The sequence below is a fragment of the Canis lupus genome, chromosome 12 (genome assembly GCF_048164855.1).
Source record: "Canis lupus baileyi chromosome 12, mCanLup2.hap1, whole genome shotgun sequence".
Classification (NCBI taxonomy): Eukaryota; Metazoa; Chordata; class Mammalia; order Carnivora; family Canidae; genus Canis; species Canis lupus.
Window position 1 is genome coordinate 11,605,395 of NC_132849.1, and position 17,214 is coordinate 11,622,608.

A 17,214-nucleotide genomic window follows, 5' to 3' on the forward strand; every position below is an offset into this window, starting at 1 on the left:
CACTTTAAATGCATGCAGGTTTTTCAATATGTTATACCTCAATAAAGCTGAAAGGAGGGCAAATGCAAAATAAAATTACAATGAGATACCACTAGATATCTGTTAGAATGGCTTAAAATAAACTTTTAAGAGCTAATAATAATAAATGGTAAGGAAGATGTTGGAAGCTAGAGCATTGCTGGCAAAAATGCAAATGGTAGAACTACTTTGTAAAACAGTTTGGCAGTTTCTCATAAAGTTCAACAAACACTCACCTTACAACGCAAAGATCTCATCCCTAATTATTTACTCAGAACTGTATACATGTGTCCTCATACATGCCTTCATGTGCATGCTTATACCAATTTGTTAGCTGTATTCTTAGTATCCAACTGGAAACAACTCAAATGTTGCTTTATTAGTGAGTGGATTAACTAACTGTGCTACATCACACAATGGGCTACTTCAGAAAAAAAACAAAAAAAAAAAAAAACAACAAAAAAAAAACAAACCAAAATGAACCAAATTACTGATTCATTCAACAACATGAATGAATCTCCAAAGCTTTATATGGAGTAAAAAAGCCCGACTCAAAAGTCTGCATACTAGATGATTCCATTTTTACAACCTTCTAGAAAAGGCAGAACTATAAAAACAGAAATCAGATCACTGGTTGTCTGAGGTTGGTTGTGGACAGAGGGATTGGTTACTAAGGAATACAGGGATATTTTAGGGGGATAGAAATGTTCTATATTTTGACTGTGCTGGTTACATGAATGTATGCATTTGTCAAACTCATAGAACTGAACATCTCTGAAGGGTGAATTTTCCTCTATATAAACTAAACTTCAATGAACTGATTTTAAAAATTAAGCATCCAAAACATGAAAGCAAACCTCTGAAGTTTTTCAATGATGTTTTAAAGTCATGTCTTACTCAATCTAGTGCTTTTAAACATTTTACTAAATATAATGGTAAATGTTTAGAAGCTTTTTTTGAGGTTTCATATTTCATAGCAAAAGCCATTCGTGGGGAAAAGGCTGAGGTAGTACACAGAAACCAATAAGGTAATGAAAATGCATTCCTGTGTTGGCAAATTTCACTGATACACACTGGGAAAACACTACTGGAGATTTGAAGAAACAAGTATGAGGCCAATTCATATTGTGATGCAAGTTTGCTATTTAGCTGGGTGAGAAAGAACAGCAGTGATTTCTAACATATTTCAGCTCACAATACTTTAGAGATTCTGTTTCAATAATCAAACAATGGAGAACTTCTCTTTTTTAAGGGGGCATGAAGGTGAAATATATGGGGGAAGAGCTATTCACAACTGAAATGATCTTTAATAAAAGAATGATTTATGGAAAAAGTGTAGATGTAAAAACCACTGAGGAAATGGCTGCTTTAACTCAAATATAGAGCCTAGGGCCAGAAACACCATCACAAACAAAATTTATTTTATTTTATTTTTTTTTAAAGATTTTATTTATTTATTCATGATAGTCACAGAGAGAGAGAGAGAGGCAGAGACACAGGCAGAGGGAGAAGCGGGCTCCATGCACCGGGAGCCCGACGTGGGATTCGATCCCGAGTCTCCAGGATCGCGCCCTGGGCCAAAGGCAGGCGCCAAACCGCTGCGCCACCCAGGGATCCCACAAACAAAATTTATTCACCAAATAATTCCTATGTAAGAATTTTCCATAAGGAAGTTGAACTCTATGAGATATACCCATGTAGTTAGTTTTAGAAATACAAATCTTCTAAAATATGGTAGGATCTTTGCAGTAAGTGAAACTGGAAGAGACTATGAAATTCTACTGTCCCACAAAGAATTAGTATGTAGTTAATATGTAGTATGTAGAATCTTTTAAGGAATCTTGCTCAACTTTATGTGTTCCAAATTTATTTTTCTTTCATGACTAAGGGGTGTCAGTAGGATGCTAACAGCAGATGAAAACCAACAGACCAACAGACAAAACACCCTAGTGGCTCTCTTTAAGCATTTTTAAAAGAGTTAAATGGCAAATTTTTAAAAAGAAATTTGTGCTATGGAAGAGACATTTTAAAGAGATTTTTGGGGAGTGCCTGGGTGGTTCAGTCAGTTAAGTGTCTGACACCTGGTTTCAGCTCAGGTCATGATCTCACGGTCATGATCTCTGGGCTCTGAAATAGAGCCCTACGTTGGGCTCCTCGCTGGGTGTGGAGCCTGCTTAATTAAGATTCTCTCTCCTTCTCCCTCCATCCCTCCTTCCCTGCAGGTACACACACACATACACACACACACACACTTTCTCTCTGCCCCCCCTAAAAAAATTAAAATAAAAAATAAAGATAGATACTTAGAAAATTTTCTATTGTTACATGATTTTTGCTGCCCAAAGTAATGGAAATGTGTCTGTATATCAAAATCTCTTACATGTGAACACTTAAAATACTTAGAAAAATCAAACTGTTAAAATTCTAAATAAAGAGTTTCAGGGCTTTTGAGATCCTTTGACAAAAGAATAAAGAATTCCCATTAGAAGGAAATTTGTTAGCCTAATTTCAACAAAACTTTGGCTTATTTGGTAGATGAGATAGAAAAAAGAATCATAATTTAGTTAAAGTGATGAACTACTATTTGGATCTTTGAATTTTTTTATTACATTTCTTTCTGCTATATGAGCCCTAAAAACTGGATTCTAAGTAAACTGAGCTTAAAAACTAGGCCATCAGATCACATTATCACAAAGGGTTAAGCAATGATTATAAATAAAATGAAGCTTATTGCTTAAAAAAACTATATATTATCTTGTGTTGTTAATAGGCTTTTGTATTTAATAATAATGATAAATAAAAATTTTTAACAAAGATTAATTTTATGTTTAGTATTCCTTAAAAATGTCTTTTTGTTTATGGTTTAGAATTATAGAATATGCTTGTAGAGTAAGTCCATGTATAAAGTTTGTTAATAATAAACGTACATAAACTGGTTGTGTGTGCTCAAAATTTTTACTGATGGGGTGCAAAATTTAAGAAAATAGATTGGAAACAGCTGTCTAGTGGAATTAACAAATAATTATAAAGCCTTTGTAGTCCAATAGCATCTGGCACAATGCTATATGCACAGTAAGTATTTGAAACTGTTTGCTCATTGACCACTTTTGAATGCAAAATGTGGTTGTCTATATATGTTTTGTGCACATGTATATTTCTCCCTCAGAATATGCATTTCATTTGGTGAATAATTCCTCTGCCTGAGTATATTTGTGTAGAACATCATGACCATAGAAGCAGTAGTGCACAGTGGTGGCGGTTTCCAAATTTAGACTACCTGAGTCTAAATCTTGGCTCTATAATTTATTAGCTATATAACCTTGCATTCTGTGTCCCAGCTTCCCTACTATGCATAATCAGGACAATAACAGTACCTGTCTCATTGCTTTGTGGTGAAGAGAGAATGAATTAAAAAAAAAATTTAAAAAAAAAAAAAAGAGAGAATGAATTAATATGTGTAAAGTCCCTAGACCTATGTCTGACATCTGGAAAGCGCTCACCTGTATTTCGCAGGTTAGTTGCCAAATACACACACACACACACACAATTGGGGTGAGTATACTGATATGTTTTTATGTCATGTAATTTTACTTTGTATTTCTGGTTCCCAATATGTATGCATTTTGAATAATAACTAATATTGTTAACAACAGTCAACACTGATTAAGCATGAGTTCTGGCCTTTCATTTAAGTACTTTACATAGATGATCTCTGTTCATCTTTAGAAAAAGGATGACAGAACACAAAACATAATATACTTTTATTACTCCCATTTTATAGATGAAAAACTGAGGTCCAGAGAAGTAAAGTAACTCCCTTAAGTTCACATAGCTAGCATATGATAAATCCAGGAAATCTGGCTTTTTTTTTTTTTTTTTTTTTAGGTTTTATTTATTTGAGAGAAGGAGAGTGTGTATGGGGCAGGGGGTAGGCAGAGACAATGGGAGGGAGAGGGAGAAGATCTCAAGCAGACTCCGCACTGAGCAAGAAGCCCAATGTCGGACTCCATCCCACGACCCTGAGATCATGACTCAAGTGAAACCAAGAACTGGACACTTAACTGAGTCACCCAGGTGCCCCGTCTGGCTTTTTAAATCACTGCTTGCCACCTCTCCACTGATTTAATAATACTGAATACTACTCCTAATACTCCATAATATCTTCGTTTGTATGATGCTTAGTATTTTATAGGATACTTTATCACATACAGTGAGTCTCATAACCAGCCTGTGAAGTGAGTAGGGGCAGGATTATTATCCTCACTTTTGTAGAAGAGGAAACTGGTACAAGTGAAACCATGGGAATCTTTTGGTAGAAGTGTTTCTGTGTTACAAACATCCTGGCTGCTTCTGCACACAGGGCCTCATTCACCATAAATGTCCTGAGTACTTACAATGTGTCAAACTCAGACATTCTCCTTGGGGCTGTAAACTGCGGACCTGCCCTGGAAGCATCACAGCTTGGTAGGAAACACAGGTATGGAAACCAAGATTCACCGCATACAATATGTAATCTCTAAGGGGGAGAGGAAAAAAAAGTGCTTGTGAAGCACAGAAGGAAGGACCATTGGTTCCAGGGAGGTCTTAGAAAAGGCAAAGGTGGCAGCGGGGGAGGGGAGGCTTTCCTGGGAGAAAGAATGCATGTACGTTAGTGTGAATCCATGTTTGTGACCATGACCATGCGTCCAGCCATGGCTATGTATGGGTCTGAGCGTGTACCTGCTTACAAGGGCTTACGTATTAATGTATGTACATGTGGCCTGTCAGTGTGCAATCAGTAAGCCTGAATGTAAAGAAGGTGTCTGGGTCCACACACATCTTGGCTGAATCCGACCTGCCTAAGTACCTTTTCCCTTTCCCTTCTTCCCCCAACACCAGGGTAACCAGAGGTACCAGTGGCTTCCCACTGTAGCAACTGTCTCATGTGCTATGGTGATTAGACTCACCAGGTTTTTCACTGTCAATCTGAATGTGTAGCACTCTAATAGGGCCAGCTAGCTTATGCGAGTAGTGGTGGTGGTGGTGGGGGCGGTGAGTAGAGGTATTTGTAGGTGCACAAATGTGTGCACACTTCTGGCTATCTGTAAATGCTTAGTGTTGCTGCTCTCAGCCACACTGGGGAAATCTCCTTTTTCCGTTCTTCTTCATCACCTTGGGGAGTTCACCCGCTCACCTGTTTCCACTGCCACCTAAATGTGGCTGGTTTCCGCCTCCCCTTAAATGTCCTAGGGATATCTAAAATGCACTCCTGTGCTGGGGCTGGGCAGAGGCAAGGCTGGAAACCGTTGGCGCCCATTTTCCTTGGAGGCACTTCCTACTCTCCCTCACCCCCACCCTGTTCTGGGCCAGGCATCTCCCATAAGCTGAAAAGTGTGTGCAAAAGCAAACAGGACTGGTGGTAGCCATGAGGGTCACTCCCAGGGGCAGGCTGATCAATCCTCTCCCCTGATGATAAAACCTGTTTTTAGAGCAAAATTGAAAAAAAGGAAAAACGAGGACTCCTCTCTCCACAAATGTTCCCGCAGGAATTAGTGTGGTGGGAATAAGGCTACAATACCCTTTTATTTCTTTTTAAGCTTACACAATCGAAAAAGCTAAGATGATTGCAAATAATATATAGTTGATGGAGACTAACAATATCTCTATAAAGTGGTAAAGTAATTGAACTAGATTTTCCCTTTTGTTAGAAGGCATATAAATTCAGGACCATGGGGTCGTGTAAGGCAAAGGCATAATGAGCTGCAATACACTGGTGATTTGTGTGGGTTTACATTCTGGCCCAATGCACTGCCACACAGCTAAATATTCACGTGGTTAAAATAAGCAAAAATGAAATGCAATAATCAACGCACGTAACATGCCATATTTTAACTTGAATGAATGAATGGGTGAAGAGAGAAACAAACATATTTAGAAAAGTAGAATGGTCTTATCGTAGAATGCTCTCTGAAATTACAATACCTGGATTCTGTTCCCAGTTCCGCCAATGACTTAATCTATTGAAAAAGCTTAAAAAAAATCATATGTTGGAAAATTAAACCAGTGGCAGGATAGATTTAAAAAACATGAATATGTTCATTCAAGTCCTGTTCCAGTATCTTTTAAAATGTAAATGATCACTAAAATCAAGCAAATGATCCCTAATAAATGATAGCTGTTGCATATCTGAATATATTTACTGTAGTACCATATATGGTGTATATTTTCGTGTTCTGGACACAAATATTTTCCTAAACATTATGGGGGAAAATCCTGTTTGCCTAATATGTGGGGAGAATTTTTCCATAGTCAATATGTTGTTTATTCACACTTAAATACTGCATCAATAATCTGAAAAAAGAGAAATAGTCTGATAATGGCTAGAGACTCTGTTTAGAGGCTAAGGTTTCTATCATGGACTGCTTTCAACTGCTATATTTTATGGCACAGATTCAGTGGGAATCTGATCTGCTAAAATATTTGGGCTGTGAAAACTCCCACACTGTGACAGATGTCAAGTCCAATTAAGTGACTCATGTCCAGGTTTCTGTCCAATAGGATTTCCCATTAAATATCAATTTAGGGAAAAAAAATTCCATCCCCCTTCTTAAGCCTTTATCTCTTCCACCATCTCCAGGCTGAATCAATTGGTACCAGGAGAGCCAAGAAGCCACACACGCATCTCTGCCTCTTTGCTCTGGCTCTCCCACCCTCTCCCGTCTTTCTCCGCTTCCCTGTCACTGTTACTCCGGGAGACGTTCACTTCCCACCAACCTTCTCCAAGCGTCTCCAAGCCAGACTATATATATTTTGCTGTAAGGTAAAGAAAGGAGGGGGTGGGGTGGGAGATGGAAGCAAGCCTTTAAAGACTTTGAAACTGCAAATAGGTGTATTTATACGACCTACAAGTAAATGAGGAAAGAGGAAGAGGCAAGCTTAGCCCCGAGTTACAGTATTGTGTTCCTGGGAACTGGGGAGACATCAGCTGAACAAAGCCTTATTTCAAAAAAAAAAAAAAAAAAAAAATCACTTCTGAGGAAGATCGCATCTCTGCCTTGCACTTCCCAGTTTCTGCTCAACCGTATTAAGGGAAGGAAAGGAGTCCTATTGGAGCAGGATCTTATCTTAACCATCTTTCTTATTGATTCTTCCGCTATTAGAAAGTGGAGGCATCAACCCTTTGATGTGATTGTGTTTATCTCTGCATCTCTTTTGTTATTTATAGAGACCTAGAAGAGGAAAAAAAAAAAGCACGAGACTTTTCAGCACCTCACTTAAAAAAAAAAAAAATTCAACAACGAATTTCCTGAAATGTCTGTGAACAATTAAAAGGAAACGGCGTTTTTGGTCTATCAACTAAGTGAACAGTCATTTATATCGTCCACATCCTGAGATACTATCGTCCCTCGCTGTGGACACCAGCGAGATGACAGCTGCTTTTTCATATTCGAATGTAATAAATATTTGCTGCTTTTAATATATTTCGGAATTCCTCCCCTGTATTCTTTGGAATCTGTAACTCTAAAAGATTGGAGAAAAGATTCTCGAAAAGGCTTTTACAAGGTAAGGCTCCTTTAAATAATTTTTTTTTCCCCACCTTGGAACTAAGTTGGATTATTCATATTGCATTGGTAGACGTACTTCAGCTAATTGTTAAATAAATAAAACGTAAGCACGACATGCTATCTGTGAATATTTTAAAAAGGTATCTGGAGGAGAATTTTAACCTGCTTTGAGGGCAGCCCAGGAACTTCTTAGCCGCACTACAACTATGTTGTTGCTTATTGTGATTTTCCGTCACTCGCCAATTTATTTATGCCCTTTCAAGCCGAATGTGTGGATGCAAGTTGTTCGACTTTACAAATGTTGTCTGTGAAAACCCCGTAGGGAGCCCCATGTAGCTGACTTGGAGCATTCGCTTTTATTTTGCCTTAGAGGACCTGCTTTCCTGGCAGCGCAATGAAAGCCAGCTTGGAGACAGATCCGCTCCCGGGCGAGTGCGGCGCTGGGAGCCGCTCACACGTCCCTGGCTTTTGTTCCTCCAGGAGCAAGTCCTCCCTCCTACACGCCGCCGCCGAGGCTTTCTCCCGCGGCCAGCGCGGCTCGGGCCGCCCTCCCGGGCCCGGCCTGCTGCTGCCCCGCGCCGCGGCCGGTGCGCGCTGACCCCGCAGGTGCCGCCCCGGCCCCGGCCCCGGCCCCGGCCCCGGCCCCGGCCCCAGAGGAGCGCGGCCCGGCCTTGCGGGAGGCCTTGCAGGAGGGCTGAGCGCCGGGGGTCGGCCTCGGCAGGGCCGCCGCGGGCCCCGGGCGCAGGATCGGCCGCTCGCGCCGTCCCCTCCCGCCGCGCTCCCGCTGCCCTCGCGGCCTCCGCTCCCGCCGCCCCCCGGCCGCGGCCTCCCCCGGGGGTGTCGCGCCGGCTGCCGGGCGCCCTGTCTCGTTCCCCGTGGCCGCGTCCGAGGTCCCCGACGCGTGCGCCTGTCTGCGTGACAGATGCGCCTCGGGGCCGCGAGCGTCAGGGCCAGGGTGCGGGAGGACGGGCCTCCGCGTCGGTTCCGTCACCGTCTCGGCTTTGTTTCCCCGGAGAAGCGAGGCGCGCCGGGCGGCCGGGCGGCCTGGCAGCCTGGCGGCGGCGTCCGCACCCCGGCCCGGGCTCCCCCGCGCCCCGCGCCCCGCGCCCCGCACGCCCCGCGCTCGCCCGGGGGCGCCGGCGCCTTGGCCTGGGGCTGCCGTGGGCCGCGCCCCCCGCGGCCGCCCGCCCGGCGCAGACCCGGAGGGGCCAGGGAAGGGACGGTGCGGCGGGCGGCCCTGCGGCGTCGGGACTCGGCCGGGGCTCCCCGCGGGCCCGGGCCCCCAGAGCGCCGTGGCCGCCCGCACGCAGGCCGAGGACCCAGCCCGGGGTGCGGCCGGCCCCCGCCCCGTGGGGAGGCGCGGGGAGGCGCGGGCCTGGCGAGCTCGGGCCTGACCACCCCCCCCCCCGCCCCCGCTCTCCCCGGCGCTCCCTCCCCTCCCCGCGGGGCCGGCTCCGCCGAGCGCGCCCTCCGGGGGCGGACAGGGGGCCCGGGACGCGCCCGCGCCCCTCGGACCCAAAGGAGCCCCTGCCTCCTCGCACTGATTGCTTTTCTGACTCCCCCCCAGCCTCCAAAATGATGCTGAGTCCGGACCAAGCGGCCGACTCGGACCACCCCAGCTCGGCGCACTCGGACCCGGAGTCGCTGGGCGGCGCGGACGCCAAGGTGCTGGGCAGCGTGTCGGACCTGGAGCCGGTGGAGGAGGCCGAGGGCGACGGCAAGGGCGGCGGCCGGGCCGCGCTCTACCCGCACCCGCAGCAGCTGAGCCGCGAGGAGAAGCGCCGCCGCCGGCGCGCCACCGCCAAGTACCGCTCGGCCCACGCCACCCGCGAGCGGATCCGCGTGGAAGCCTTCAACCTGGCCTTCGCCGAGCTCCGCAAGCTGCTGCCCACGCTGCCCCCGGACAAGAAGCTCTCCAAGATCGAGATCCTGCGCCTGGCCATCTGCTACATCTCCTATCTCAACCACGTCCTGGACGTGTAGGGCGCGGGCGCGGGCGCGGGCGCGGGGCGCGGGGCGCGGGGCGAGGCCGGGGAGCCCCTCCGGCAGGGCGGCCCCTCCGGTCGGGTCCGCAGGGAGACCACGGGAGGCTTCCAGCTCGGGAAGGTGGGGCCGTCTGGCGAGCCTGGGGCAGGCAGGGGGCATCTTCCGGGCCAGGCGAGCCTCCGGGAGGCCCGAGACCTCGCACCGCCTCCCGGGCTCCCCTCCGTGCGCTGCGACCCTGTAGGGGCGGTTGCCGCAGCTCACCTGCAGCTTCACCTTCCCGTAGATCTCCGTGTTTTGAAAGGACGAGGGCAGAAAGAAGCTCAGAGTCAAGACTCCTCTAACTTTAGACTATCTGGGATTTTTCTAATTGACAAATCACCACCCAGCATTTGGAGGGTTTGGGAAGGACCCTCCTCCCGTGTAGAGATTTAAGGCACAGAAAGGTGGAACAGGAAAGTTTCCGTTCAGCTGCGAAAAGGAAGATTATGTCAGAATCCAAATAAGACAGATAAATCCTCAATATCGGTGAGCTTAAAAGATACGCCGAGAACAGACACACTGTGGGAAGATGTGAGCTGGGTGAGATTTTAACCCCGAGGTATGACACTCACGTAGACAAGAGAATCCATATTTAAATGGGAGTTTTAATATCGGATTGCTTTTTCAGGCGAAGTGCCCCTTTATATCCAAAAACATCTATTTGTGACCTTAAATATGTGGACCTATAGGTGCAGTTAGAAAAAGACAACCTATTTTTATTTATGTTAGAAGGAGTAGAGTATTTTTTTCAAGACATTTATTTTTCAGAGTGGTGATAATTTTACTTTGGATACTCTGTGCCAATTTATTTATAGTCAAGTGTTTACACTTTCTCCTGTGGAATAATTATGTCTGACTTTTTACGTGTTTGTTGAGATTATACTGTGGTCTTTCTTTTTGCTCTAATTATATTGCACTTGTATAACAAATTTCCCACTCCTCCCTGTTTCTAAACATATTTTATATATTAAGATGTTTGTTCTTGAAAGGTTCTTTTGTTGTGAGATCAGCAACACTAGCACTTCACTATTATAGTTTTTTAAAAAAAGTAAGTGTTGTTACTCTTATCTGTAGTTATGTCTGAAAAGTACTTTACAAACTGTTTATAAGGAGAGTAGCTTCTTTGTGTGTGTGTGTGTGTGCTGTTTGTGCGTGGGATGATTTTAGGAAATTAAGTTATTTTCCTAAAAAAAAAAAATTCAAAACTACTTTCCTCTGTGACAACCAAAAAGAAAAGTCTATAACCTGAAAATGTTTCATGTTCTCAGCTGTGAAACTCTTAAAACAAGGAGTGTATTTTAGAGACAAGGGAAAAAAAAAAAAAAACCTGCATCTGCTATCCAAAGATTTTAGTCTTTTTCAGGGTTTTTTTGTGTCTCTGTTGCTTTATATAATGCAATATTTTGTAGTGAAAATAGATATAATCTGGTTTCTATCTGACAAGTTTTTCATATCTCATGAATGGTGCGCTGTTTTGCATATAAATAAAGGTATCAAATAAAGTCCTCTCCTTTATTTAAAATAATAAACATACTGGTTGAGCACGAAGTATCTTAATGACATAATCCTCAGAAAGGAGCTAATTAAAAAAAAAAAACAAACCACAACCTCCTCCCCCCACAAATCTTAACATATTTGTGTATTGAGATATTTGATGCTTTTCCTATACTTGGATACTGATCAACCTATATAGATGTTCCACATATGATGGTGGCATACATCACATTCCTCCAACTGAGGAGTAAATTATAGTATTTATATAAAAATATTACTCGAATCATGGATTCTTTTGCCTGAAAATGAAACTTAGTAATTAACTCAATCTCTTGCAATTTGAGTTAGGAAACTGAGGTACAAAGAGGCTACATGCCCTGCACTAAATCACATGGCTACTTACTGGCAGAGAGAAGACCCCAAGATGATCACAGTCTTCATGGCACTTGTTAAGAACAAGGTGTATACCGCAGTACTTGAATATCTAATTGGGACACAGATTCAAGACATGACACCTGCAAACAAGAAAATAAATTAAGTCCTGGACCAACCTTAGGATATGAAGAGTGTCATCTATAAAAGCCTATAAAAATGTGAAATAGTCTCTATAAGCAGAACACATGAATAACTTTAAAACTCGATACATATGTACAAAATATACAAATACACAGGTATAGAATACTATGAACTCTGAATCTATATCACACCAAATCTCTGGTTGCCAAGTAAAAAGTGCAATTACATGGATACTTGGTTTTACGTCTGTGAAATATCTGAGTTCATGAGTATTTCTCACTTTTCACCCAAGTATCTTGTAGTCAGGCTCACAGATACCTACTGAGACTTAATTCTGCTTGTTCATCACATGGAGGTGCTTAGTGGGAGTGCACTTTCTAGGGCATAAAAAGGAATGGTGCCTTCCTATCTGGAACAAGTCTGGCCACGGTAGCAGTGGGATGGTTAATCCACCTTCCAGACATGCTGTCTTTGGATGGTTTGGATTGGGTCCTCCACCTCTAGGAGTGGTCCCAGTCCTGACACCACTTCTCTATTACAGGACAGAAAAGTGAGACCTGCTCCTATGCCAAAGAAATGGCAACTAACCTAAAAACCCTTTGAGGTTTTTAGGGCCTCCCTTTTCCTGGGTTATGAGTGCAATTTCCAGCTGACCTACACACACCTCCCACCGACATCTAGGAAGGATGTTTTAACTCACCTTCCAGACTACGGCTCTCACCCTTGGTGTTAACATAAGGTGGACAAGGATAAGGGGCAAAGGGCAACATCGCTTCCCAGCTTCGTGGCCCCTGTGATGTCAGGAGAGGATCTTTGCAATGTTGTTTCAGATCCAAGGCTGTGTAGCACTCTCCAAAGAAAAGAGGAGCACGGTGGCACTCTGCGAGACCACAAGGTAACTGACTCATCCCCAGCATGTAGCACAGACTCTGGCTGTTCAGCCACAGCTAAGGGAGCAATGATTCTTCTCTGAATAATGATGGTGATCATTCAATCTTACATTCAACAAGTATTTATTGAGGACCTACTGTGTGCCAGGCATTGTTCTAAATGTTGAAAATAGAGCAGTCTCATATGGAGAAAAGCAGTACATTGACAACAAATAAATAAATAGTAATTTAATTTCAAGTTTTGCTCAATGCTATAAAGAAAAACAAAGCAGGGTAAAGAAAGAGAATTGCAGCTAAGGGTGCTGCTAGAAGTATGATTTTAGAGCTATTAGGGAAGGCCTCTTGGAAGAGTTCAAGACCTGGATCTGCCAAACCGGCAGTTTCCAAGATTGCTTCTGCTGTCTTCTCACATCCTGTTCCCATGTCCTGTGCTTATGCCACCCAAACAACCCAAGCTGATCTCTCGCCACTCCCCACTGGCAGAGGCCTCATCCTTCACCCCCAGCTTGCTCTCTCCCTGACAGACTGGGGACCACAGTTCCTTCTACTGTTCCTCTTACCTTCTGCCCTCTGTCCCAGCTGCCCAATAACTGGTCAGTGCATCACCACTCCCCAGGACACCTCGCCCCACCTCGCCTAGCCAACAAGGCCACCTGTGCTGAGTATTACTATGCCCAGATGGCTGCTTCACTTCTGCCACTGTCCGAGACATCCAGAGAAAAAGGGCAAAAATCTTGAGCAAAGAAACCTTTCCCTTGCAAGGCAAGGGCCATGGGAGGGCCAGCAGCTGAGAGTATGGGTAGTGGGACAGATTAGAAAAGGAAGGGCAGACTGAGGACACGGGGTCCATATGGAAAGAACACCTGCTTCCCATATGAACCCTGTCCTTGGGGCTTCCTCCGGTGACCCTGCCCTATGACGGTATTGTTTGCTATGATGAAGTCAGTAGACAGAGCCAACCCTGGAATGCTGTGATATATCCAGTTCCCATGACTGCCATCTGTCTCTGGATGCCAGTCTTCCTCCTACTGAGGTTTGGGGGAGCGGGCGATAAGGGCAGGTGACAGCTAACTCAAGCGCATGTATAGCCAATAACTTTTTCTAGGCCTAGAAGGGCTTTCACTCGTGGTTGGGATAGCAGGCACACTAACAGCTAACAGGCAGTGTATATCGTGTGCTCACGGAGTTAAGGCCTTTGTGTGCATTATGATCTCATTTAATTCTCACAGCAACCCAAACGGGTAGACAGTTACCTTCTCCACTTAACAGATGAGCAAACTGAGGCTTAGAGAAATCATATAACTTGCTCAGGGTCACGAAGCCACGTTTGTTGGTTTCACCAAGCGTGTGCCTTTAGGGGTCACACTCAACAGCTTTTCCTTGCTACAGGGTGGCTGTGCCAGGCACACACCTTACCTTTGGCTCTGGCACCCTGTCTCCCCATCCATGTGCTTAGGAGAAGCTTCCCTTCAGGTCCTGCCTAAGGAGTCCAGGTCCCACAACCAAGGGGATGGAGGAAGGAGTCTAAGACTGAGTCTGCACTCTGCTGGCCAAGTTTAGCAAGTGTCTGAGCTTGAAAGAGCTGTTGGGAGGCAGGGGAGCCTCTTTCCACCTTTTTGGGAAGACACTGCAGGCTTATGGCAGCCCTGGACCAGCTCCTCCTGAAGGAGACTTGGAGCTAAGCTGACACCTTCTGAGACATTACTACTCACCACCATGTGAGTGGGCCTGGCTCATCTGTCTACCCCCACCCACACTCCTCAGCACACTGAAGTCCATTCTCACTCTGCCCTGAGAAACATCTTTTAAAGTTAGCATGTCATTCCCTGCCTGAAAGCTCTTCTTGACTTCCCACTGCTTATAAATAAAGCTCAAGTTCTTTCTCCAGGCATAGAAATCGTTCCCGAGCTTGTTGCAGACTCTAGCATCATCTTCAGCCACTCTCCTTGAAGTTAAATGTTCCTGCCAAATTCAGATTGCCTCTTTTCCCTGGAGATGCCTGGTCCTTTGTACTTACCCTCCTGCCAGAAAGCTTTCCTCCATTCATATTTTTTGCCTGGAAAATTCCAGTTATTCCATTGTCACCCAACTCATGTAAATACTTCACAAAACTCAGTTTCTTTGGGCAGCATTAGCTGCTCTGTTCTTTGAGTCCCGTGTACAAACATCATTATACCAAAATGTATTTGTTTCTCCTTTCTGTATGTTTGAAACCCAGAGGTCTGGGGTCAGGTTTAGACCCCGGCTCCTACTCATTCTACATGTGTGAGGTTGAGTATGTTACCATCCTTCCTTAAGCTGCCATTTCCAGATGTGTTGGATGAGACAATATATGCACCTATCTCAACTACATGTTTCCATAGGATAAGGTAGAGTGTTTACCAGAAGAAGAATATAATAAGTGCTGGATAAATGTGAGCTATTTTAATTACTGTTGCATTTACAGCATGCATAGGAAGTTGTATAGGAGAAACTAAAAATAGTATATTAATAATTCATTAATGTATTAATGATCTGTGGTCTCCACCGCATATGTATTCATCTGCATATGACACGTAACTAGCTCTACAAAAAGTCAGATAGATATAATCCCTGTCCTATAAGACAGAAAACACTACAGGGAAATAGAGGATGTGATGGAATAAAACATAAAAGCATACATTAAAAGTTATGTACATATTTGCAGCCCCCACCCCACTGCATGTAGGAGGCTTGCCCTATGCTTTTTCTCTTTTCATTGTGGTTTTCCCCTTTGCACTGACGCTGTTATAGGCACTACTGCAGAGCGTCTAGGAGCATGGACACTGAGTACAGAGCACACCTGTGTTCGAACCCCAGCTCTTCTGCTAGCTGGCTGTGGCCTTGAACAAATTACTGAGTTGTCTGCCTCAGTTTTTTCACCTATAAAATGGGGGTGATTGGTAGTCCCTATCCTGTAGCATTGTTAGGAGGATTAATTGAGTTAATTCATGTATAACAGTCAGAACATGTCTGGCGCATATTGAGAGCTCAATAGCACTTACTATAATAGCTCTTATGGCAGGCAAGCTTTTTCAAAAATTAAACAATTGAAGTATTTTTGAGGTAATAAAGAGAGAAATTGTTGGAATTTCCTGTCCAGTTTGGCTCAGTATTTCTAGATCAGGAGGGAAGTTCCTTATCTCCTTGCTGATCATTCCAGAAAGACACCAGGAAAAAGGGACAGGGTATCAGGAATCATGGGAAAGGTATAAGATCTGTAGATATAGGAGAAGGGAAGGCCCTCTCCAGGATCTCCTGGGGTCAAGAAAGCATAACAGAGGAAAGGACATTGGGGTCTGTTTGCCTGAAAGGCTCAGAGGGTCAGACTGACTCAAGGGAAGGAGATAAACATAACACCCTCCAAAGCTGACTCGGTGCAGCAGGATCTGGTAGCGTCCTCTCCTCCTGGTCGATAAAAGTAACAAGGGCTGGGGATTGTTTCTGGAGTAGTGGGAGATGAGCTGCGCTGGAGGTCTGCGATGCTGGGAGGTTGCCTTGGTTCAGGTGTGAGTCGACTGGGGCCTGGTAAGTAAAAATCAATCAGCATGAATTTTCTGAGCAACTACATTAAGAAAAAACAAACCCACTTAATGGAGAATTTAAGAACATCTATAAAAGTGAAGGGCATAGTAAACTGGATTCTAATATCCCGACATTTCATTTATACTCTTATCCACACTTTCCCCCTACACCTTTGGGCTACTTGAAGCAAATTCCAAACATTGCACCATTTCATCCGTAAATGTATCAGTACATATCTCTAAAAGATACAGACTTTTCTTTCTTTAACTAAATTACCTTTATTACCATGAAACAAATTAGCAGTTTTTCCTGAAAATCATCAGTGAGCACCTACATATTTGAAGGGAATTTCACAGCTGGCCTAACCCATCTTTCCCAATCATCTTTTTCCTCTAGTCAGTTGGATCATCTTTCTGATGGTCCTCTATTTTGAAAATTCACCCCGTCTTTCTTAACTTTGATAATCTCTCTCTCTCTCTCTCTCTCTCTCTCACACACACACACACACACACACACACAGAGGACATGAATGCCCCTCTCACCACTGTCCCTCTTCCTCATCACGGAGGACCATTCCTGAGTACTGGCTGGTTCAGCAGAGAAGGCCATTCCTCACAGTCTAAAGCTGCTCCTGGGAGTATGTTTGGGTAGCTCCCAGGTAGTGGCTGGTTCTTGCTGATACTGCTGTCTGTCACCAAGCTACAACCCAGGGTAAAAGACACATCATCAGAGCCCATTATTAATGCACGCAACCCTTCAAACATCAGGGACACATCACCAGAGCCCAACTCAGGCAGATTTCAGGGATTTAAAAACAAAAAAGGTGGATTATCTTAGCTGTTGGTTGGGAACTGGGATGAGGAGATGCCCTAGAGAAGGAACAATTCTGGGAAATTGGAAGCGTGGACCTGCCAGCCCTCCCTCCCTGACAGCAACCCCTATAGAGGCTTGAGGATCATTAACAGCAGCAGCAGATGCCCCTAGCCCAGTCCTTTCAGCTCACAGTCTGTCACATGCTACCTCTGTGAGTCCTTCAGTCCTCTAGGAGAGGGGTATAACTGCCCAACACCCTGAGTGGTTAAGTGGCTCAGCCACAGTCTCATATACTGGCAGCAGCAGAGCCACCTCAAAGCCTTTGACACCAGTCCTGTGCTCCTTCCACACGCAGACCCCACATTGTCTGC

General features: G+C 44.6%; 1 protein-coding gene and 1 long non-coding RNA gene across 3 annotated transcripts; one reads left to right on the top strand and one right to left on the bottom strand.

Annotated features, from left to right (window-relative positions):
• Positions 1–4,376: 4,376 nt before the first annotated feature.
• Positions 4,377–9,567, top strand: NHLH2 (nescient helix-loop-helix 2). 2 transcript variants are annotated; one of them, XM_072769651.1, is made up of 4 exons: positions 4,377–4,495; positions 6,635–6,817; positions 7,223–7,560; positions 9,130–9,567. In XM_072769651.1, exon 4 carries the CDS (start codon positions 9,138–9,140, stop codon positions 9,543–9,545), a length of 408 nt encoding a protein of 135 aa, XP_072625752.1. In that variant the 5' UTR covers positions 4,377–4,495; positions 6,635–6,817; positions 7,223–7,560; positions 9,130–9,137; the 3' UTR covers positions 9,546–9,567. The 2 variants fall into 2 exon arrangements, with proteins under 2 accessions (XP_072625752.1, XP_072625753.1); XM_072769652.1 differs by lacking the exons at positions 4,377–4,495; positions 6,635–6,817 and having other exon boundaries at positions 6,878–7,560.
• A 689-nt stretch (positions 9,568–10,256) lies between these two features.
• LOC140601113 (uncharacterized) lies at positions 10,257–16,706 on the bottom strand. The gene is made up of 3 exons (XR_012004167.1): positions 16,573–16,706; positions 15,880–16,030; positions 10,257–11,596 (listed from the first exon to the last, which is right to left on the bottom strand). It is a non-coding gene; the product is annotated as an uncharacterized lncRNA (long non-coding RNA).
• Positions 16,707–17,214: the final 508 nt, after the last annotated feature.